The sequence below is a fragment of the Anguilla rostrata genome, chromosome 2 (genome assembly GCF_018555375.3).
Source record: "Anguilla rostrata isolate EN2019 chromosome 2, ASM1855537v3, whole genome shotgun sequence".
NCBI classification, from domain to species: Eukaryota; Metazoa; Chordata; class Actinopteri; order Anguilliformes; family Anguillidae; genus Anguilla; species Anguilla rostrata.
Genome location: NC_057934.1, coordinates 51,184,229 through 51,206,516, shown reverse-complemented (window position 1 = coordinate 51,206,516; position 22,288 = coordinate 51,184,229). Strand labels below are relative to the sequence as shown.

Sequence of the window (22,288 nt, the reverse complement as noted above, 5' to 3'; positions counted from 1 at the left end):
GCTCCTGTACTGAGCAGCACTGTAACACAGTCAGGCTCCTGTACTGAGCAGCACTGTAACACAGCCAGGCTCCTGTACTGAGCAGCACTGTAACACAGTCAGGCTCCTGTACTGAGCAGCACTGTAACACAGTCAGGCTCCTGTACTGAGCAGCGCTGTAACACAGTCAGGCTCCTGTACTGAGCAGCACTGTAACACAGTCAGGCTCCTGTACTGAGCAGCACTGTAACACAGCCAGGCTCCTGTACTGAGCAGCACTGTAACACAGTCAGGCTCCTGTACTGAGCAGCACTGTAACACAGTCAGGCTCCTGTACTGAGCAGCACTGTAACACAGTCAGGCTCCTGTACTGAGCAGCACTGTAACACAGCCAGGCTCCTGTACTGAGCAGCACTGTAACACAGCCAGGCTCCTGTACTGAGCAGCACTGTAACACAGTCAGGCTCCTGTACTGAGCAGCACTGTAACACAGCCAGGCTCCTGTACTGAGCAGCACTGTAACACAGTCAGGCTCCTGTACTGAGCAGCACTGTAACACAGTCAGGCTCCTGTACTGAGCAGCACTGTAACACAGTCAGGCTCCTGTACTGAGCAGCACTGTAACACAGTCAGGCTCCTGTACTGAGCAGCACTGTAACACAGTCAGGCTCCTGTACTGAGCAGCACTGTAACACAGTCAGGCTCCTGTACTGAGCAGCACTTGACCCAGGTCACATTTTAATAGTGTTAACTCAAGTGTGATGGGAAGATGTACCCATCTTTCTTTGCTAATGTGCATTAACTGTATTTAATGGATTGAACTACACATCTGCTTTTAATCACAATGTGCCTTTTAAGTGACAAAAAAAACTACACGGGTGTTTGTTCACATGTAATGTATGTATGCACACTCATATTTCTTCCCAAATTGACTATCAAAATAATTTACCCCCCACATTTCTCCATTTATAGAAGAGATCTGCATGCTCACTTGTTTTTGGTACTGTAATGGTATTCCAAAGCTGAACAAACTAATTGTTGAGTGATGTCATATTTAGGCTCCTGCTGTCCTCTGGAGCTCTCTCTGTGCGGTTGATGTGAGCTAGGCTCTGGTGCGTGGGATAAAGTGGATATGTCGCCGAGTGGGAGGGTAGGCCCTGTTCTGACCTCACTGCTGTGTGTTCCCACCCAGCTCTACAAGCTCAACATTCACAACGTGGTGTCGGAGTTCGTGCCCCTCATCATGAACACCATAATGCTGCAGGTGTCCCCGCAGGCTCGGTCAGTGTCCACGCCCACCCTCCTCTCTGCAGTCTTATGCTGCGTCTGAGCATGCCCTTCTCAATACGCTGCTGTTCATCCATTTCAGCATGTTGGTTTTCCTCTAGTCTATTCAGGAACTGATACCTGTTATTTAGTTTAAGACGTCAAGACATTTTGTCCGTTTCAACCAGCAAGCCAATATTTCAGCTAGTAACAGCCTTCAGTGAAGTAATTAAGTGACCATTTCTCCCTGTCACCAGTAGGGGGCGCTGGAGTGCAGCAGATGGTCGAAGTGGAAAATCCACTATGATAGCATTATAGTCCTGTTAGAACATTGAATTTTGTAATTGTGACCACTGTGCTTTGAAATTGGCTTTAGGCTATATTGGTAAAATATCCAGTAATTGTAGCCAGGCTGATTTAAATTCATGTGATCAAGTATGATAACCAAAAGTAGATTGGAGTGAGTAGAAGGTATGCAAAACCAATGAGGATCACATCATATTTATACAAAAATGTGATTCTACTAGGGCATTTAATGGAGTGTTGGTAGAACCCTTTGCTGTTTGTATACACATAAAATCCACATGTGCTTTGCATGTCTAGAAGGCTATGGTGTGCTCTGTTGAATAAAAAGACGGCAGTTCCCTTGAAAATAGAAATGGTACTCACGTTTTTATATATATAAAAAAAAAAGATTGTACATTTTTGTCATTAAATCTATTGATCGTAGTCCAGTTTATTTTATTTGCAAAGCCTGGAAAATTCTACCTTTTTTTGTGAAAATGGAAAATGAACTCATTTGCCAAATAATTTCAATGTTATTTTTCATTCCAGGCAGCACAAGCTGTACAACAAGGAGCTGTACGCGGATTTCATTGCAGCCCAAATCAAAACGCTGTCCTTTCTGGCCTACATTATCCGCATATATCAGGTGCTGTTCCGCGATGCCCTTCTCTGACGCCGATGCTGTCCTTACCTGCCTGTGCCCCTGCTCTCTGTTCTAACTCCCGGCGTGTGTGTGTGTGCGGCTTGTGTTAGGATCTGGTGGGGAAGTACTCCCAGCAGATGGTGAAGGGGATGCTTCAGTTGCTGTCCAACTGCCCCTCGGAGACCGCACACCTGCGCAAGGAGCTCCTGATCGCAGCCAAGCACATCCTGACCACCGACCTGCGCAGCCGTACGTCCCTCCGCGGTCACGCGTCCCCTGCGGTCACTCGGACCGCACGTCCTGACCACGTCCTGACCACTGCCCCGCAAATCCATACTGTACACGCGCTCCTGCCATGCAGAAGAACCAAACAGTAGTGACCGTCCAAGCGTGGAGAGGGAGTGAATATTTTTCTGACTGTTTTAGATTCTGACATTCTGTCTCTTTTTACCCACTTCACACCTCCTTCCCCAAGCTCTATAGGACATGGGAACCAAATCCAGTTCCCAAATAAGCCCCTTAAAATGCCACAACCGCTTACCTGCCGCATAGCGCCCGTGACACCCGTCAGGTGCTAATGGGAGAACACGGTCCGGGCGTAATGGGCCTGCGGAGAAACTGAAAAGCGTGTCCAGGTCCCCCCCCCCCCCCCCGCGCGGCTCGTTCACCGAGCGCGGGGCGTTTCGGCGGCTGCGGTGGCCTCCTGCGCGTCGGTCTCGGAATTAACTGCCTTCATGTTTGCTTTAGACGGTGATGATGTAACTAACGATAAGCGTTTGTGTTGCAGAGTTCATTCCGTGCATGGATAAGCTGTTCGACGAGTCTATACTAATCGGCTCGGGGTACACGGCGCGGGAGACTCTGAGGTAAACACCGTTTTGATTGTCGCTTTGAGCCTGCGTGTGGGGGGGGGGGGTAATTTTGGGAAGCAGGTGATTGGACCCGCAACAGCCCACATGTGAAAAGCCTGCCCCTTCTACCCCTTTTCAGCCGTGATGGTTTTTGACACGGTAAACCTGACCAGTGAGGCTCTGGCAGTTCATAGGCTTTAGACTGCAGCTCCATCACGCCCTGCAGCGGTAGCCCTGCAGGACCGCCTGTGAGCCGGCTGTGCGGATACTTGGCGGCCCGTATGCTGGGGCGCGGCGCGCGCCTCCGCAGAGCTCCAGGTGCTCGGGGGCTCGGTTCGATGTCAGCGCAGAGAAATTGGAAGTCGGCGGAGCGCGTCCGCTCTGGCTCTGACTGGGGAGAGACAGGTGCGGAGCGCGGGCTGTCAGGCAGTCATTATCGTCCCCGGCCACCAGGGGCCCCCAGTCCTGGCGCTGTCAGCGAGCTGCTTGGGCGTGGGCAGGGCCCCGCTCCCCGGCCCTGCCAGCCTGACTCCCCTCATCCCGGCCGCAGTCATCATCCTTTATTTCTCCTTCCCGCTCTAATTGGATCAGCCCCTCCAAATCACATCACATTACCCTGATTGACAGACCTTGTTGAGAGTTGTTTTTTTATTTTTTTTCCCACTGAAAAAAGTCAGTGCAGCTGAAGAATATGATGGCACAGAGGGGGGTCAGCTGTCTGCTGTTACTCGCTGATGTGGAGGGGAAGAGGAAATGAGCGCTTCCTTTCAGCTCAGGCTCCTCGATTAGCAGGTGCTGCTTTCTCTGGAGAGCAGGGGAAGGAGACGCTCTCGGTGTTTATGCGCGGCGCGTAGGCCCCCGACGCCGCCGCCTAACGCTGCCTCTCTCCGCGCCGCAGACCCCTGGCCTACAGCACGCTGGCGGACCTGGTGCACCACGTCCGGCAGAACCTGCCCCTCACGGACCTGTCGCTGGCCGTGCAGCTCTTCGCCAAGAACATCGACGACGAGTCCCTCCCCAGCAGCATCCAGACCATGTCCTGCAAGCTGCTGCTCAACCTGGTGGACTGCATCCGCTCCAAGAGCGAGCAGGAGAACGGCAACGGGAGGGACATCCTCATGAGGATGCTGGAGGTGCGGGAGGGGGCGGGCCTTCCTCGTCCGTCATCATGAGCGTTTTGCATAACCTGAGGGAGGAGTTAACCCGGGGGGCGGGGTTTTGGAGGTGCCCTGTGCCTGAGCTGAACAGGGGGTGTTTTTGTTCTCACAGGTGTTTGTGCTGAAGTTCCACACCATCGCCCGCTACCAGCTCGTCACCATTTTTAAGAAGTGCAAGCCGCAGTCGGAGATGGGCGTGGTGGACGCTGGCGCCTTGCCCGGAGTGCCCGCTACCCCCACTTCTACCACCCCCGCCCTGCCCCCGCCCGCTCCCCCCACCCCTGTCACACCTGCCCCGGCCCCTGCCACCTCCTTCGACCGGCAAGGGGAGAAGGAAGACAAGCAGACGTTCCAGGTGTCGGATTGCCGCAGCCTGGTCAAGACTCTGGTGTGCGGGGTCAAGACCATCACCTGGGGCATCACGTCCTGCAAGGCGCCGGGAGGTGAGGGGGACCACACCCAGTCTGGGGCCGTGTGCAGACATATACGGCCACCTGTGGGTCTCCTGTATAACGATTTCCCTTCTGTGTCTGTTTTTACAGAAGCTCAGTTTATTCCTAACAAGCAACTGCAACCCAAAGAGACTCAGATCTACATCAAGCTGGTGAAGTACGCTATGCAGGCCCTGGATATCTACCAGGTAGGACTTCCTCCTCATAGGTGAACCTGCACAAACAAAGTACTTCAAAGTACACGAGCGAACAAAGTACCCCTGCTGCTGAGGCTACTGCTGTCAAATACAGTGTTTCGCAGTGGGTTGCCTTTATGTTTAAATGATTAAGTATGCATGGAACTACATATGCTATGCAACCCATTTGACTTATTCACAAGTTTGCGTAAAGTAACTTTTTCAAACGGCATAAAAGATGAGCGCAGCGTTTCCTGGTGTTTCTGGGCGCGGGTGACGCGGTAGAGGAGACGGTGGGGGAGAGCGGTGTGTGTGTGCGCTGTGTGACAGCCTCCCTCGCGGCAGGTACAGATTGCAGGCAACGGGCAGACCTACATTCGCGTGGCCAACTGTCAGACGGTGCGCATGAAGGAGGAGAAGGAGGTGCTGGAGCACTTCGCCGGCGTTTTCACCATGATGAACCCCCTCACCTTCAAGGAGATCTTCCAGACCACCGTGCCCTACATGGTGGAGAGGATCTCCAAAAACTACGCCTTGCAGGTGAGCCCTCCCTTCAGCCATGCTGGGACACATCTTCCAGGAACTGGGCGGTGTTGGTTAGTGAACGCTATCTCTGTGCCCCCCGCCCCATCCAGATTGTGGCCAACTCCTTCCTGGCTAACCTGTCCACGTCGGCGCTGTTCGCCACCATCCTGGTGGAATACCTGCTGGAGAGGCTTCCTGAGATGGGGTCCAACGTGGAGCTGTCCAACCTCTACCTCAAGCTCTTCAAGTTGGTGTTTGGCTCGGTGTCCCTGTTCGCTGCCGAGAACGAGCAGATGCTGAAGGTGAGCGAGTCATCCTCACTGACGCCCTGCACAGGCCAACACAGAGGTCTACTTGTTTCTGAAACCACTTTCATTGCTTGATTAATCCAGTTATACTCCCACTCCAAGACTTAACCCTACTGAGTTGTCCCTTCTCAAAATGAACATGTGAGCGTCTGTGCCCCCTCCATGGTTTTACTGGGCGTCTGATGGAGCGGTGGGATCATTAGCTGTTAGAGCTCGGCACTGAGGTGAGCCCTCCTGCCCTCCTGCTCTTCTGAGGGCACGCGGCCTGTTTCCGGAGGGGGGGCCCTTCGGGGGGGGGGGGGTTACGCGCTCCGGGCTCTGACAGCGGCTGATTGTGGCGGCGCGCGCCCCTGCGGTATCAGCAGCACTGAATTCATTTTAATACATTCTGTCAAGCCGGGGGGATGAGGAATGGCACCCGGGTCTCAGATTGATGGCTGAGACCTCGCTGAAGGTCACTCTAGAATAGTATTTGTTAAAAAAAAAAAAAGGGGGGAAAAAAAGAAAAAAAGGCTTTTCTTTTTTTTTCTACAGTTACTGCATCTCGGAGCTCAAGGTTGCGGGCATTTAATGATGTGTAACTCCAATTTAAATGTGTTGATTTGTTCTCTCGACAGCAGCCTCCTGTCGCTCCTGGATGGGCGCGGCGGCCTTGGGAGGGGAGTTTAATTGCGTGATGAAACGGTCGCTTTGTTAGCCTCAGGATGGAGCGCCGCGGGGCCGGCGAGGCGAGAGGCCGCCCGATGAAAGGCTCTGTCAGACCTGGGCCCCGTCAGTCCTGACGGATTTCCGAACGGCGGTGCGGAGGATGACAACGCGGGCCTTCTGTTTTATCGAGCGTCCCGCACGCCGGGTTAATCTGCCGTGAACGGGGGGGAGGCGGCTCGGGCTGCTCGGAGACGGGGAGGCGGGACGCGTGCGGTAGGCTGCGGTGCGGCACTCCCGCGTGGAGGCGGACGCGTCTCAAAGCGCTTGCTTCAGCGGGGCGTCAAGTAAAAAAATTGTCACGGAAGCAAACTCGGCCACTCTGTAATTACTGTGTGTGTATAACCGTTATTGGAAAGATCTGATCTCCCGCTATTAAATGTTCTTAATGCACTTCCCCGCCTTGGCTGTCGTCCCGTGTGTGCTTTTCCATCGAGTCTTTGGGCAAGCCCAACTTGTTTTTAACCAACTGGAAGGCAGATACTCCCCTTTTTCTGATGATGGAGGACTTGAAGCGCTTAGCAGATCCTTCATGTGACCTTTGACTGTCAGCGAACCAGGCTTATTCGGCAGAATGGAGCAGCCCCGTCTTCCTGCTCCTGCCCTTGTCAGATTTGTCAAGTCGAGTCGAGCCCTGTCACACGGACTTGTTGTTTTTCACGTCGCCTCCGTTAAGTTTTACGATGCAAGGTGTCAGCCAGCTTGCATGGAAATCGGCGACATCGCACTAAAGTTTTCTTTATGCCCCCGCAGCCCCACCTCCACAAGATAGTCAACAGCTCCATGGAGCTGGCCCAGTCGGCCAAGGAGCCCTACAACTACTTCCTGCTGCTGAGGGCGCTCTTCCGCTCCATCGGCGGGGGGAGCCACGACCTGCTGTACCAGGAGTTCCTGCCCCTGCTGCCCAACCTGCTGCAAGGTAGGCTGGCCTGCGGAGGGGCAGAGCTGCGCTAGCGCTCCGCGGGTGTTTGGGGTCGCGGTCCCGAGCGCTCGGCCCGCGGTTTAAAAGTGCGGTTCCCCCCCCCGCAGGGCTGAACATGCTGCAGAGCGGCCTGCACAAGCAGCACATGAAGGACCTGTTCGTGGAGCTGTGCCTGACCGTGCCGGTGCGCCTCAGCTCCCTGCTGCCCTACCTGCCCATGCTGATGGACCCGCTGGTGTCCGCGCTCAACGGCTCGCAGACGCTGGTGAGCCAGGGCCTGCGCACGCTGGAGCTGTGCGTGGACAACCTGCAGCCCGACTTCCTGTACGACCACATCCAGCCGGTCCGCGCCGAGCTCATGCAGGTACCGCCCCCTCTCCCCCCCCGCCCCGCCCACCCCCGCGCCCTCGCTCGCTTCCCCGCGCCTTCCCCGGCGCTAACGGCCCCGGTGCTCTGCCCACGCCGCAGGCCCTGTGGCGCACGCTGCGCAACCCCGCCGAGACCATCTCCCACGTGGCCTACCGCGTGCTCGGCAAGTTCGGCGGCAGCAACCGCAAGATGCTGAAGGAGTCCCAGAGGCTGCAGTACGTGGTGACGGAGGTGCAGGGCCCCAGCATCACTGCCGAGTTCACCGACTGCAAGGCCTCCATCCAGCTGCCCATGGAGAAGGTACTGCTTTCAGCTTTTACTGAACCTGGAAATTTAGTGCAACTGTGGAGTTAGTTATTGGCTTAGAGAACTGCGCTGTCTCCAGGTAGACATTACGGATTACTTGGTATTACTGTGTATTTGTTCACTCTGAGTCTTACCCAAAATACTACCACATTTCTTGTGGTTAGTTGGTGGTTGGCTTTGGTTTTCCTTAAGCTTGCGTAAAGTGAGGAGTGGTGTAGAGTTTCTTCTGTTTTTCATAGTTAGTGATCCTCCATTTGGCTTTCGAACTCTGGTGAGCTTTTCACTGAATATGAAGGTCCGGCCTGCCGTCCGTTGTGGGAGTTTCAGGACGTTGAGTGAAGAGGTTTCTTCTCCGGCGATGTTCCTAAAGATGGCCGTGTGTTCCTCGTGCTGACGATCTGCTTTAAGTGGTAGTGTGTGATTGATCGGCTTTTTCTTTGTCAGCCTGTGATAAGAACGATGAAAGATTTGCGTTCGCTGTTCAGTGAGTTTGTCCCCAAGGGCGATGTGCGCGTGCGTTAATCACTCGATGCGTGCATGTTTGTATTTAAATGAGAAGAGAGATTGATAAGCTGACACACCTTGTGGCATCAGGAGTGCTTTTATTCCCTCTTGTCGGCTAGTCTTGAGGAAGCCTTATGCATCGTGTCGTCACGTCCTCGTTTTTACGAGTGTTGTATGTATAATTCTGCTATTCTGTAGATGATTTGTCACTTTTTCTTTCTTTTTTTGCTCGTATGAAATGTTCCCCCTAGCCTGCGTGTCTCTCTCGTAAAAACGTCAGAAAGTCCTGAAAGGAGAGGGATAATAATGTAGAAAAACGTTTTAGTCCCGTAATAATGTCACGACAGTATAAAAATGTAATATCTACGCGCGCCCAGGGTGAGGACGGAAGAGGCTGGGAGGTTGATCCGGTCCGGCCCGCACGGCTTGTGCAGCAGAAGCTCCGGGACGGCACGTTTAAGATCTGCTTTGATTTAATGACGCGCATTAGGATGCGGGCTCATGAAGCAAGTTTGCCTCCCATTTTGTTTTTTCGGAAAAGTAATTTCAAATCCTCAAGCAAAGAAGCTTGCTGGCGGCGGACGCCGCACAAAAGCTCAGCGTGCAGCCTTGTTTTGTATTTCAATCGGATTACGGGCGGGGGGGGGGGGTGTGTGGGGCTGGGGGGGGGTGTGTGTGGGGCTGGGGGGGGGGGGTGCGGACCCCGTTCTCATCCTGTAATGAATCCATGTCAGAGAAAAGCACCTCTGAAAGGAGACAGCGTCTTCCCCAGGTAATTAAATAGATCATCAGGCTGTGAGCCGCGCTCATCTCCCGACCTTAATCAATCTGCAGAGGAGCTGACGGGATTATTTACTCTCACTAATAGGTCCTCCCGCCGCTCGCCGCTGCCTGGGAAACGCAAACTGTCATTTCTGTAATTGCGTTCCCGCCAAAAGATGGATGCCGCCTCGTTCCGCGGGCTTAATTTCATTTGCATGCGCCGGCCGCGGCCCCCGGCTCCAGCTGCACGCCGGGCCCGGACCCCGGCTCTGTCTGTTCGGATTGAGTTCTGGCACGTCAGCCCGCCCCGCGTAATGCGCTCCCCGCCCGCGCTCTCGCGGGGCACCAGACGCCCACCAGACGCCCGGCCGCGGGTCTTCCGCCAACACTCGGAGCCGCTTGGTTAGCCGCTGGCCCAGCAGAAGACGCTGTAAACGTGCATCATTTCCCATCATCAACCCTCAGCTCATTTCCTTCAGGTATCCCCCCCCCCCCACACCCCCGATACGGACAGGAAGACGGATGCTTTTTTTTATACAGTCTCGTTAAGATTCGCTCTCCTCCAATCAGTCAGGTGTGACTGAAGCGTCCTCCGGTCCTGCCGGCGTGTAATACGTGTCCCCGTGTGCCGAGCTGATCAATTTCTCTGCGCTTCCCAGGGTTTCGCGGTTGCCCTGGAGACGCCGCCGCCGCGCGCTATCGGCGGCATCTGGCTGGCTGTGCTTTCCCCGGGCGCTAACCGGCTGGAGCCAGCCAGGCAGGGCTCGCACAGCCCCCCTCACACCCTGACTGCCTCTCTGCTTCTCAGGCGCCGCTCGCCAGCACCATGCGATTGCACATTAAACAGAACATTTTCTGCTAAATTGAACCTTTTTATTGGCAGAAACCTTGTTCCTGGCTATATGTAGCACTTAGCGAAGGGCAGGACCGGTCCAATTTAAAAATATTTAAACGTTTGAAAAAAAAGAACACGATTTCGCCAAGACATTCCTCGTGAGTAGCCCGTATAAACTGGACCGGACAGTATAAACTGCATTTCCAATAATGTCAGGACAGTACAAGACGGTGTCCCTGCGGAGGGAGCCGGATGACCTCTGCGCTAGAAGAACCGGCGCTCGTTCTCTTCAGCGTATCAGCTCGTCCACGTGTAATTACGGACACTGCCCCCGAGGCAGCGCCGCGGGGCGCTGGGACGTTACGCGGAGCTGAAAAAAACGTTTGCCGAAGTGTCTTTTTGAGGTGCAGGGAAGTCCATTAATTTCCCTCATTCCTCAGGTTTGGCGCGGTGTGTCCAGTTGGCCCCATCCATCAGCGGCGAGTGTGTGTCTGCAGCCACAGTTCATTTGCGCTCTCCCCCTCGCTCTCCACCCCGACAGCCCCCTCTCGCCTCGCGCTGATTAGTTCATTTTCTCCCCCTAAGTGTCTGGTGTCTTTCGCTTGTCTTTTCTTCATCATTTGGCACTTTTAAATGGCTCAGTGCTCGCTGGCTCTCACAAATTCGCTTTCCCCCAGTTAATTCCATCGCCTGGTACTGAGTTGGAACATAATGCACTGCAGTATGATGTGACTGGAGTTTGGTGGTTTGAAGTGTTTCACTAGTGGAATGAAGAGTTTTCTTAATATGGTTTCAGATAAGAATTTTTTTTTTTGCTTTGTGACATTGAGCGGTGCCCCTTTGTGGATGAAGGAAATGCATTAATGTGGGGTGAAGATGATCACTCTGTACCATTAAGTATTAGTGATTAGCATAGAACGTGTTTCTGTGGATCTGAGCTCATGCTCGCCCGTGCCAGGAATCCCATGCCAGAGCGGAGTCTAGTCACTGTTGCAAATGTTCCCATTTTTTTGCTGTTTCCATTTGTTTCCATTCGCTACATGTATCACTATCTGACATCACTAATGTATATATGCATGAATTTTATACTTCTGTCGACTCTGCTAGAATTAACTATGGCAGGGCCAGCTTTTACCAGCACATCCTGCTCATTCATTAATGTGCTTACAATCAAAGCCTGCTTCCCTTCTGTTAGTGACGTACAAACAGTTTTCTTCACTATGTAGATGTTGTATAAAGAGTCATCGCATGTCCTTCAAAGATGTAATGCGTTCCATTAAACATGCGTTTGCCAACTCGATCTCTGCGCTAAGACGAGCTCTGTAGGGCTCGTTTTTATGAGCTCTGTTGGCTTGTCATTATGGAACTGCGCAACTGTCGCACTTGCATAACATTATGCAGATTTCTACTGAGTTTTGGCTTGGGTCTTAAAGCAGAAACGCGCCTAGTGCTCCTGGAAATCCTGGGCATTCTGATGCATCAACTCACAAAATTCACAGCTGCATGTGAATTTCAGACCGAGCGGCTAATTTTTTTTTGCAATGGTAAAATTGCCACAGGTGCAGTTTTAACCAGCCCCTGAAAGTCGTCTCGCTTGTAACGCTGACACATTTGCCTCGGTTGGCTGTGGCTAACTGTCGGGCATGTTTTAATTGGCTGCTCACTTACTGCCCATTTTTGTCAGTGGATGACAAATTCATTTATTCTTCAGGGCTGTTCCCGTACAAAACTGTGATCCATCTTGCAGGCTAGCGAACACTACGCTATCCAGCTAGCTGGAAGTGTGTGCGCTGCCCTCCCGTGGCTAAACCAAGCTCGTGACAGTCAAACTGCATCTTGTGTTACGTTTGCAGAGCAGTACTGTAAACTTGCCTGAACGGGTGCATTAAAGCTCTGACGTAGAATACTTACAAACTTTTTTAAAATGGGAGTCAGGCAGCTGCTTGGTTGCAGCGCTAGATCTTGTGAGGAGTGCTGGAGGAGTGTTCCGAGGTCTTCTTCTGCAGGCCCAGGAGACGCTCCCTCCTCTCCGGGCGTTGTGTGTCCTCACCCAGAGGGCCGTTCCTCAGAAATCCCACCAACCCAATTACTGGCCCTCGCATCCAAAAAGCCACCGATACGGGCACTGTTGGAAATGTAGTTTGGGAAAGTAATTTCTGGTGCTGAAAGTGATATTAATGATGGCTGTTTGTCTGGGTGTGAGCTGAATGCAGAAGCTGGTCTGAGTCTAATGATGGGGTGCCTCTCGCTGCTGTCTGTCCAGCCCTGCTCTGCGCGCTTCTCCTCATAAATGCTGCCTCTGGCACGCCAGACCTCCATGACTGACTGATTGAAACTCTTTATTAATACTCCTTTTAGATTGAAAAATGGTTTCTTAATTGAGGAGGTGTTTGTAGCTCTTCTAGTTCGCTGCGAAGTGTATGTATTCTCCCCCTTGTACCCAAACCTCATCGCTAACCTTTGCAAAGTAATTAAACTTTCAGCTTTCATCTTTTCCGGCGAGTGCGGAGTCTGACCAACACGGTCTGATGATTTCAGAAATGCTTAAATCTGCTGCTCCCAAATGTGCCCTTGAATAAAATGTTCCAATTTAAATGCTTTAAAACTGAAATTTGCTGTACAACAGTTGCTTGACACTAAAAACTGGATTTTAGGCCTGGAATGTCAAAATCATGAGGCTACTGGGAGAATAAAATTATGTGGCAATCACACAAATGTGGTATTAATGAATAAATTGTTGATTTATACTTTGCTCCAATATATGCATTTCTGTCCATTATTCATTCACTTTTGATTAGTCCTATTCATTTTATGCAGCCTATATATAGCTGTTTACATTTGTTTCAGTTCTGTTTTTCTTCTAGTGTATATGGAAATGTATGTGCAGTCGTATACGTGGAAGCACACGTAGGCTCATATTTATGCATTCCTCATTTTAATATGTTAGATGAAGTAAAGGGAATTGTTAATTGTTTGGTAATGTTGGTTATTCAGATATTTTAGCTTGTTTGCTATGGTAATACAAATGAATCTGCAGAAAATCTGTTTGTTTTTAAAGTAAGTACATGGTGCTTCAGTTTTTGTTGGTGTTTAGTAGTTAAAGGTAAACTATCAAGCAGCATTAACAAAAAACATTTGGAGAACTTTTGAGTTTTTTTGTTAAAAAAGAAGATTTATTTTCAATCCTTGGCATACAGAAAAGTGAAGTGTTCTGTTTTTATTCAACATCGCTTATTTCATTTTTAGTTGCAAGTGTTGTATTTTGTTGTAAAGTTTATGCTGACTGACAGGGGAGCTGGTTGAAGCATTGTAGTTAAGGGAGTGATGTGTAGTTGATTTAAAACATTCTTTTTTTCCTTTTGATTAATATATAACCAGCCACAGGCATCTGTTGTAGGCCTTCAGTATTAGTTTTCCATTACAGAGATGATCCCCTGCCTATCCCCTTTGCATTTAACATTTTACCTGCTCATGGCTCATTTGTACTAATAAGCTGAATGTGAACCTCAGTTACTAAATGTGTGCTGAATAAAAATGCATGTTTTTTATGCTGTAAACAGGATTCACCCATAGTGCTGATAGACAGCAGAAGCATCCAGCTCTTCTGTTATGAATGTCATTACTCTGGCAGAAGAAGGGTTTCATATAAAGTGGATGTCATTGAAATATAAGACCACATTTGGGCTTATTGGGTTTCATACAGAGTGGATGTCATGGGAATGTATGACTACTTCTGAGTAAATGGAGTGAAATACCTGTTATTGCACTTCACGTCCTCGCCTTATGGAACGCATCCCCAGTGATGATTAGTATCGTACGTTGAGGGCACTTGACAGAATGTGGAGGAAGAGCCGTACGTCAGCAAAATAAACGCTCTTGTTGGAGCGCGCGCTCTCCCAAACTGTGCCGGGGGTGCGGATCTGTTGTGAACCGGCAGCGCTGTGCGTTGCAGGCTATCGAGACGGCTCTGGACTGCCTGAAGAGCGCCAACACCGAGCCGTACTACCGCCGCCAGGCCTGGGAGGTGATCAAATGCTTCCTGGTGGCCATGACCAGCCTGGAGGACAACAAGCACGCCCTGTACCAGCTCCTGGCTCACCCCAAGTAAGGCAGCCGCCCCTGTCTCGGCTCTTCAAGGGGATTTTGCGCGTCTGTGGTCTTCCCCGCCTTTTTAAAAACGTTGATTCGAAAAAAAAGTAGGTGCGGTTGCGTGCTCTTGAAACGCCCGTCCCGCCCCGCAAAGCGTCCCCCACTCGCCACACCACGCTGTCCCACTCCAAACACCCGCCGCCCCCCGTCCTCCTCTCCCCTCGTTCCCCAAACCCTGCGCTGGTTTAGCGGCACTGTCTGGAGCATTGAGGGGGCTAATTACTCACAGACACTTACACTTACTGCAGGGAGGGTCACATTACCAGCATTGATCCCTCGGTAGGGGCTAATTGACTTTCCTCTGTCTGTTTATCCTGAGAACCTGCCGCTCACAGCCCCGCTGAGATAATGAAGTGTGTCAGTTATGATTTGAGTGTGTGGCTGCCTTTGTCAGATGTCTTGATTCATGATGTCCTTTCCCTTTCATCCCTGTGTTTTATTTTCTCTGGCGCCGGTCACCATCAAAAGGGCTTTCATGAGGCAGAATGCTTGCTTAATATTGCAAATGCCATTCTGCATAATGGAGCTCCATTCAAGTGGCAGCGCTATGAATTTGAATTGATCTGTCCCTCTCCTGGCTTTTTTTTTCCTTTCCTCTTCCCCTCCCTTGGCCGTCCTTTTAAATGGCGATAATGAGATGGAGCAATCTATCACAACTCTGGCCTGGCAGTTGACATTATAAAACGGAGGCTCAAGCACGGATAAAGTAGTTGCTCAATCATGTAGCCACCCTCTGCACGGGTAAATAAAGCTTCAGCGAACAAAATATCAGCCAAACGGAAAGCAAGCCTCCCGCCTGTTTGTTGAGGGGAGACGTATTGAATTGCCAGTATTTTCCTTGTTCTTTTGCATTAGGGGAGAACAAGCAGAGACGAAGTAAAGGTGTTGTTTGCGTGCTTTCAGTGGAGCGTTAGTGTTTGTACGTGCTGGTGTGACGGCAGCGGGGTGTGCCGGGTGGTAACCCTGTGGCGTGCTCTTCTCCAGCTTCACGGAGAAGTGGATCCCCAGCGTGATCATCTCGCACCGCTACAAAGCGCAGGACACGCCGGCGCGGCGCACCTTCGAGCAGGCGCTCACCGGGGCCTTCATGTCCGCCGTCATCAAGGACCTGCGGCCCAGCGCCCTGCCCTTCGTGGCCAGCCTCATCCGCCACTACACCATGGTGGCCGTGGCGCAGCAGTGCGGTAAGGGGCCCTCTCCCGGTGCGGTCTCGCCGTACCCAGTCTCACCGGTCCCAGTCTCACCCGTCCCAGTCTCACCGGTCCCCGTCTCGCCGGTTCCCCTGGTCTGTTCCAGTGCCTCTACAGTAGCCCTTCATAGGTGTTTGTGTTGAGACCAGCTGTTGCACGTATTCTGCAGTCTGTTTTAGCTGAAGCACATAGGCACAGGGGCCTATTTAACACCTTAATTCCTCACACCCAGTACTGTTGTGACGCCCAGCTGTCTCCACTGTTACCTTTGGCAAGCTGTGCGTGATCCTGATGTTCTGACTTTCCCATAATGCTCACTGGTGGTGCCGGTGCGCCCCCTCCCTCCCTCAGGCCCCTTCCTGTTGCCGTGCTACCAGCTGGGCAGCCAGCCCAGCACCGCCATGTTCCACAGCGAGGAGAACGGCTCCAAGGGCATGGACCCGCTGGTGCTGATCGACGCCATCGCCATCTGCATGGCCTACGAGGAGAAGGAGCTGTGCAAGATCGGCGAGGTGGCCCTGGCCGTCATCTTCGACGTGGCGAGCATCATCCTGGGCTCCAAGGAGCGGGTGAGGCGTAACAGCCCTGCACGTTTGGCTGGGAGACCCCTGAGCGAATCTCGTCTTCACGCAGGCAGGAGAGAAAAGCTGTCTGTTTCTGTGGTGTTGTTCTGTAGAGATGTTTTACGGCCTTTCATTCTGCCTCACAGGCCTGCCAGCTGCCGCTCTTCTCCTACATCGTGGAGCGCCTGTGCGCCTGCTGCTACGAGCAGGCCTGGTACGCCAAGCTGGGCGGCGTGGTGTCCATCAAGTTCCTCATGGAGAGGCTGCCGCTCATCTGGGTGCTGCAGAACCAGCTGACCTTCCTCAAGGCCCTGCTCTTCGTGATGATGGACCTGACCGGCGAGGTGGGGGCCCGGCCGCCGCGCGGCATCGCGTGCGTCTTTGTGTCTTTCTGCCGGTCTCTGTGCCCGAGCTCTGAGCGCCCTCCTCTGCCCAGGTGTCCAACGGAGCGGTGGCCATGGCCAAGACCACGCTGGAGCAGCTCCTGGTGCGCTGCGCCACGCCCCTGAAGGACGAGGAGAAGACGGAGGAGCTGCTGGCCGCCCAGGACAAGTCCTTCCACATGGTCACCCACGACCTGGTGCGCGAGGTCACCTCCCCCAACTCCACCGTGCGCAAGCAGGCCATGCACTCCCTGCAGGTGCTGGCGCAGGTCACGGGCAAGAGCGTCACCATCATCATGGAGCCCCACAAGGAGGTGGGCGTGCGCTTGCGGACTGTGTCTCGTTATTATGTGGCCCTTCCCGTGCCGTGTTTTTGGGTTTTAACCGCCGGTCTTGTCCCTCAGGTGCTGCAGGACATGGTGCCGCCCAAGAAGCACCTCCTCCGCCACCAGCCCGCCAACGCTCAGATCGGACTGATGGAGGGCAACACCTTCTGCACCACCCTGCAGCCGCGGCTCTTCACCATGGACCTCAACGTCATGGAGCACAAAGTCTTCTACACGGAGGTGGGCGGGCGCTCGCAGTCGCTCCCTCAGTGTAGTGCCCGCATGTTTTAATAATGTCAGTGCTCACAGATGGGCTGAGGTGTGTGTGGTTTAACATGAGCTCAGTCCTGTGGACTTCCTGTGTGAAGCTGCCCTAGGTGTCACACTGAGTCTGGTATCACACTGCTGGTTTGTATGCAGCTGACTGTAGCAGGATGTCTTTCCCCAGCTGCTGAACCTGTGTGAGGCAGAGGACGCTGCCCTGATGAAGCTGCCCTGCTACAAGAGCCTGCCCTCGCTGGTGCCCCTGCGCATCGCCGCTCTCAGTGAGTGCAGGACTGGGAGCGCCCCCTGCTGGAGGCCTTTGAGCCCCTATTAAAAAAAGAAAAGAAAAAAAAAAAAGTGGTTTATATATGTGTATATTTAAAACATGATGCCTGTATAGTGGTTTATATACACCAAGTGAGTGAATATTTGTGTACCGAAACTGTGAATTTTTAGTTGCGCGTTGTGGTAAACCTTAGCATAGTCTACCAGTTTGGAGCGTCTTCCCACAATTCCGAACCTGTGAGTATTTTCACGTGTAACCATAGCAACATACAGAATAGGCACTGACAATTTGAAGCTGAGGACAGATAATGAAAATGCCACTATTTGCTTATGTGAGGGGCCAGAAGGGCTGTGTGAAGTGAAGGTAATTTGCATTTCATTGAATTACTGGGATGGAAATGAACAAGGGGAAAGTACTTGTTCAGTTAGCTACATTGAAAGAGGCAGAAAAATACTTGCTCTTCATGTAAAATGAATATGGATATTTGTTGTAATCTGGTTGTGCCTGCTCCATTCTGTTTTTGTACAGTAGTAATTTTAACAATGAATTTTCCGATAAGTGTGTTATGTCCATATTAATTTATTTTAGGCGTTTCAAATTTGCTTCCAAAGAATTGTGCCCAGGCTGCCGCGTTCACTGACGTGCCGGCCTGAGGAGGCCGCGGGGGAGGAAATTAGGCTGGTTTTCCCTTCTGCACAGTAATCCCCTCCCCTGCTCTGAGGCGCTCTCCTGTCCCGTTCCCCCTCGTGTAGATGCGCTGGCCGCCTGCAATTACCTGCCCCAGTCCAGGGAGAAGATCATCGCCGCACTCTTCAAGGCCCTCAATTCCACCAACAGCGAGCTGCAGGAGGCCGGGGAGGCCTGCATGCGAAAGGTCAGCCCCCCCCAGCCGAGCCCGCTTCCTGCTTCCTGAGCGCTGCCCCCGCCCCGCCCGTCCCCGCCCCCCGTCCCCGCGCCACCCCTCCCCTCTCCCTCTCCCTCGGTCTCTGCCCTGCTTCTGCTAATGAGTTCTGCCAGGGAAAATCAATACAGGATGGAGCGAAGCACAGAGCGGCTGAAAGTAAAATGAATGTGGCCATAATACATCATTCCTCTCTGTAAAATGTGCACGGGGCTTATTGGAGTGGCCTTTCTCCTCCTAATGGAGACACACTGTATTTGTTAGCTTTTTGGCTGTGAGGTTGATGCGACCCTGGCTTAAATGCTGAGAGAAAATTGTGTGGTTGGGGAAAAAAAAAGGAATTAGCATATAAGCCAGGGAATACGAAAATTCTTCATTTGCCCCCTGAAAATGTCGAAAAGTCTGCTGACTAAAGTCCTATGAATCTTTGTGTGCTTGTGTGTGTGTGTGTGTGTGTGTGTGTGTGTGTGTGTGTGTTTGTGTATGTGTCTCTGTCTCTCTTGTGTGCTCGTGTGCATTGCAGTTCCTGGAGGGTGCGACCATCGAAGTGGATCAGATACACACGCACATGCGCCCTCTGCTGATGATGCTGGGCGATTACCGCAGCCTGACCCTCAACGTGGTCAACCGCCTCACGTCCGTCACCCGCCTCTTCCCCAATTCCTTCAACGACAAGTTCTGTGACCAGATGATGGTGAGTGGCGGCCGCCCGGTCTGGCGGAGGCAGCGCAGCTACGCTGCCGTCACGCTTCGCGCTCCTTCGGCCCCTTCCTGAGCCGCTGCCTCTGCAGCCCAGCGGCGACCTCAGCGCCTTCACTCCCTCTCTGAGCCCTGCCAGAAAGGCAAACGAGGATCTGAGCACGCGTCCGCTCTGCTCCCGTAGAAAGCACAGGTGGTAAATCTTAAGCCGTGCGGTTTCACGGTAGCCATAACCTAGAAACATGAATACTTTGAGTTCGTAGCGCTGAAGGTATTGGCGTTAAAGCCGTTCAGACGTTAAGGCTGAGAGTCAGAATGGCCTTAACCCGTCTCTTCCGTTTCCTCTCTCTCTCTCTCTCTCTCTCTCTCTCTCTCTCTCTCTCTCTCTCTCTCTCTCTCTCTCTCTCTCTCTCTCTCTCTCTCTGGTCTCCCCCGTGTGCAGCAACACCTGCGGAAGTGGATGGAGGTGGTGGTGATCACTCACAAAGGCGGCCAGCGCAGCGATGGCAGCGTAAGTGTGGGCCGTGGGGGGCTGGGGGCGGGGGCAGGAGGGGAGGATGTGGGACCGGCGAAATGAACACGGGCGGAAACGGAGCCGGCAGCTCAGCGAGGCGACGAGGTCAGAAGTGCAGACGCGCGCGGCGCCCCCGCTTAGACCGGGGCTGTCAGAGCGAGGCCGCGTCACAGGACGAGAGGAGCCCGCCGTGGGGCAGACGTGGGCGGGGCCTGCTCCTCCGCCTCCTCTACGCGGCGCTAACGAGAGGAGAGGAGGGCGCTCGGGGTGGCGGCCGCTTCCAGGACACCTCCGCTCGTTAAGGAGCGGGAACTAAACCGGGCCGGGGGGGCGGTGGGGGGCTGCTGAACCAGCACCTGTCCCCCCCGCTCAGCCCAAACAGGCCTCCTCAGAAGTGAAGCGCGGGAGGGCCGTATTACAGTGGGTGATTAATTAGGCTCCGGGCTCCTGGGGGCCCGTCCTGTAATGAGCCCTGTGCGCCGGGTCCTTGTTATCTCCCGGACAGATAACCTTGCCAAGTCAAAAAAAAAAAGAGTAAAGTAAAGGTGAGGGAAAGGCTTCACATTTCCACCGCTCGAAAAAAAATAGTGTTAATTCTTCCTCTCTCTTTCTCCTTCCCCTTTCCTGCATTGTAATTAGATGCAAATTGGCACTGGTCCTCTCCCTTTTAACATTCTCTTTATGCTGACAGTGTGACTGCAGATTAGGGCCACAGTGAAGCGGCAGCAAACAGGAGTCGGGTGTGCGGTGGTGTGGAGGTGTGGGGGTGTGGGGGGGGGGAGGGGTTGGTCGCGTGCCTAAAACACGAGAGGCGTGTGTGAGAGTGGGAGAGGCGCGTGTGAGAGTGGGAGAGGCGGTGAGTGGGAGAGGTGGAGAGAGGCGCGTGTGAGAGTGGGAGAGGCGCGTGTGAGAGTGGGAGAGGCGCGTGTGAGAGTGGGAGAGGCGCGTGTGAGAGTGGGAGAGGCGCGTGTGAGAGTGGGAGAGGCGCGTGTGAGAGTGGGGGGCGGTGTGAGAGTGGGGGAGGCGTGTGTGAGAGTGGGAGAGGCGGTGTGAGGTGGGAGAGGCGGATGGCGTGTGAGAGTGGGAGAGGCGTGTGTGAGAGTGGAGAGGCGTGTGTGAGAGTGGGAGAGGCTGTGGGTGAGAGGTGGGAAAGAGGCTGTTGAGAGTGGAGAGGCGTGTGAGAGTGGGAGAGGCGTGTGTGAGAGTGGGGGAGAGGCGTGTGAGAGTGGGAGAGGCGTGTGTGAGAGTGGGAGAGGCGTGTGAGAGTGGAGAGGCGTGTGTGAGAGTGGGAGAGGCGCGTGTGAGAGTGGGAGAGGCGTGTGAGAGTGGGAGAGGCGTGTGTGAGAGTGGGAGAGGCGTGTGTGAGAGTGGGAGAGGCGTGTGTGAGAGTGGGAGAGGCGTGTGAGAGTGGGAGAGGCGTGTGTGAGAGTGGGAGAGGCGTGTGTGAGAGTGGGAGAGGCGTGTGAGAGTGGGAGAGGCGTGTGTGAGGGTGGGAGAGTGGGAGAGGCGTGTGTGAGAGTGGGAGAGGCGTGTGTGAGAGTGGGAGAGGCGCGTGTGAGAGTGGGAGAGGCGTGTGTGAGAGTGGGAGAGGCGTGTGTGAGAGTGGGAGAGGCGTGTGTGAGAGTGGGAGAGGCGTGTGTGAGAGTGGGAAGCGTGAGGCGTGTGAGAGTGGGAGAGGCGGTGTGAGAGTGGGAGAGGCGTGTGTGAGAGTGGAGAAAGGCGTGTGTGAGAGTGGAGAGGCGTGTGTGAGAGTGGTAGAGTAGAGGCGTGTGTAGAGTGGGAGAGGCGTGTGAGAGTGGGAGGGGCGTGTGTGAGAGTGGGAGAGGCGTGTGTGAGAGTGAGAGTTGCTCGACCGCAGCCCAGCCGAAGGGTTAAAGCAGGCGAGCGATGGGGCGTGGCGGAGCCGGGCCTGTAATGGTAATGGGTATTTCTCTGTTTCTCACATGAGAAACGAGCTGTGGGTGGATCAAACAGAGCATCTGTTAAAGATAATGAAAGAGCAGCCCAGCACCACGGACCCTTTGATACAGCGTACATCTGATGTGGGGGAAAGTAAACAGCGGAGCGGGATTCCTCTGCTAAGGCAGAACGGTGCTCTGTGACCTCGGGGTGGGGGGGGGGGGTTGCTAGTTTTCTCTTTCTAAGTTCTGTGATGATGGGCAGAATTTCCCGTGGGTGGCTGAGGGATCACGAGCATTATTCATATGCTTATTTAATTTTTTGAGCCCGCACCTTTTGGTTTCTTGACTCAGTGCTGTCCTTTCTTAAATGATGGGTGATTTGTTTCTTCCTGTTTTTTCACACCTCCCCCCATCACACTGCTTCCTATTGATTCTTTCTGTTGTCTCCTATTCTGGCACAGCCTGCCTTGGAGGGCGTCGAGGTGAGATTGGGTCTAGCCGGGCCTCCCTGTGCACTCCTGGTGCTCACTTGCTGTGGTTGTGGTTTAATCTCTGTCGTGGTTTAACCTGTGTGTGTTTGTGATGTTTGTGTGTGTGAATTAAATACTCAGGCATTGGCCGTCTGAAGCCTTCTAATGGCGCTACCTCGGTCTGTGAGGAACTCCTCAGTGTCATTTAACCCATTTAACGCAGGAACACTTTTTAATGAGCCAATTGCAAGCAGCCAGCCTTGTGGAATTCACTGGAAGGGAATGTCCAGGGCGGCCTAATTGGGCCGACCATTGTTCTTGAAGCAGTCTTAAAACTTTGAGCAGTTTGAAGCAACACCCAAATAAAACTGCTCACACAAGATGGTAATTGGTGTTGCGCCCAGAGAGAGGTTTGTTCTGCCTCAGATGGTCTTGTGACAGTTTTAATATTTGTGCCTGAGTTGCAGCCCTGTCATTGTGCCTGCCCTTGCTCCAGCTCCCGACTTATTCCAGTCTGCGACTCCTCCAATTTGTCCTTGAGCGTGTTGTCTTTTAAGATGGCGTCTGTGTTGTACTGTGGTGCTGTGATAGGCAGCC

At 53.2% G+C, this 22,288-nt stretch overlaps 1 protein-coding gene across 3 annotated transcripts in view; it reads left to right on the top strand.

The window, feature by feature from the left end:
- The window catches only part of trrap (transformation/transcription domain-associated protein), a 98,016-nt gene that overhangs the window by 5,560 nt on the left and 70,168 nt on the right, over positions 1 to 22,288 (top strand). For 2 of the 3 annotated variants that reach the window (XM_064322897.1, XM_064322898.1), the window contains exons 10-32: positions 1,172 to 1,260; positions 2,080 to 2,176; positions 2,284 to 2,422; positions 2,961 to 3,039; positions 3,923 to 4,157; positions 4,294 to 4,624; positions 4,724 to 4,821; positions 5,155 to 5,349; positions 5,445 to 5,636; positions 7,101 to 7,266; positions 7,377 to 7,633; positions 7,738 to 7,938; positions 13,998 to 14,149; positions 15,179 to 15,378; positions 15,736 to 15,953; positions 16,094 to 16,291; positions 16,384 to 16,644; positions 16,735 to 16,896; positions 17,105 to 17,201; positions 17,959 to 18,080; positions 18,631 to 18,801; positions 19,249 to 19,317; positions 21,683 to 21,703. In XM_064322897.1, the coding sequence (XP_064178967.1) occupies positions 1,172 to 1,260; positions 2,080 to 2,176; positions 2,284 to 2,422; positions 2,961 to 3,039; positions 3,923 to 4,157; positions 4,294 to 4,624; positions 4,724 to 4,821; positions 5,155 to 5,349; positions 5,445 to 5,636; positions 7,101 to 7,266; positions 7,377 to 7,633; positions 7,738 to 7,938; positions 13,998 to 14,149; positions 15,179 to 15,378; positions 15,736 to 15,953; positions 16,094 to 16,291; positions 16,384 to 16,644; positions 16,735 to 16,896; positions 17,105 to 17,201; positions 17,959 to 18,080; positions 18,631 to 18,801; positions 19,249 to 19,317; positions 21,683 to 21,703 (3,750 nt within the window). The remainder of the gene's footprint in view (positions 1 to 1,171; positions 1,261 to 2,079; positions 2,177 to 2,283; positions 2,423 to 2,960; positions 3,040 to 3,922; positions 4,158 to 4,293; positions 4,625 to 4,723; positions 4,822 to 5,154; positions 5,350 to 5,444; positions 5,637 to 7,100; positions 7,267 to 7,376; positions 7,634 to 7,737; positions 7,939 to 13,997; positions 14,150 to 15,178; positions 15,379 to 15,735; positions 15,954 to 16,093; positions 16,292 to 16,383; positions 16,645 to 16,734; positions 16,897 to 17,104; positions 17,202 to 17,958; positions 18,081 to 18,630; positions 18,802 to 19,248; positions 19,318 to 21,682; positions 21,704 to 22,288) is intronic. The other variant, XM_064322899.1, reaches the window with a different exon arrangement.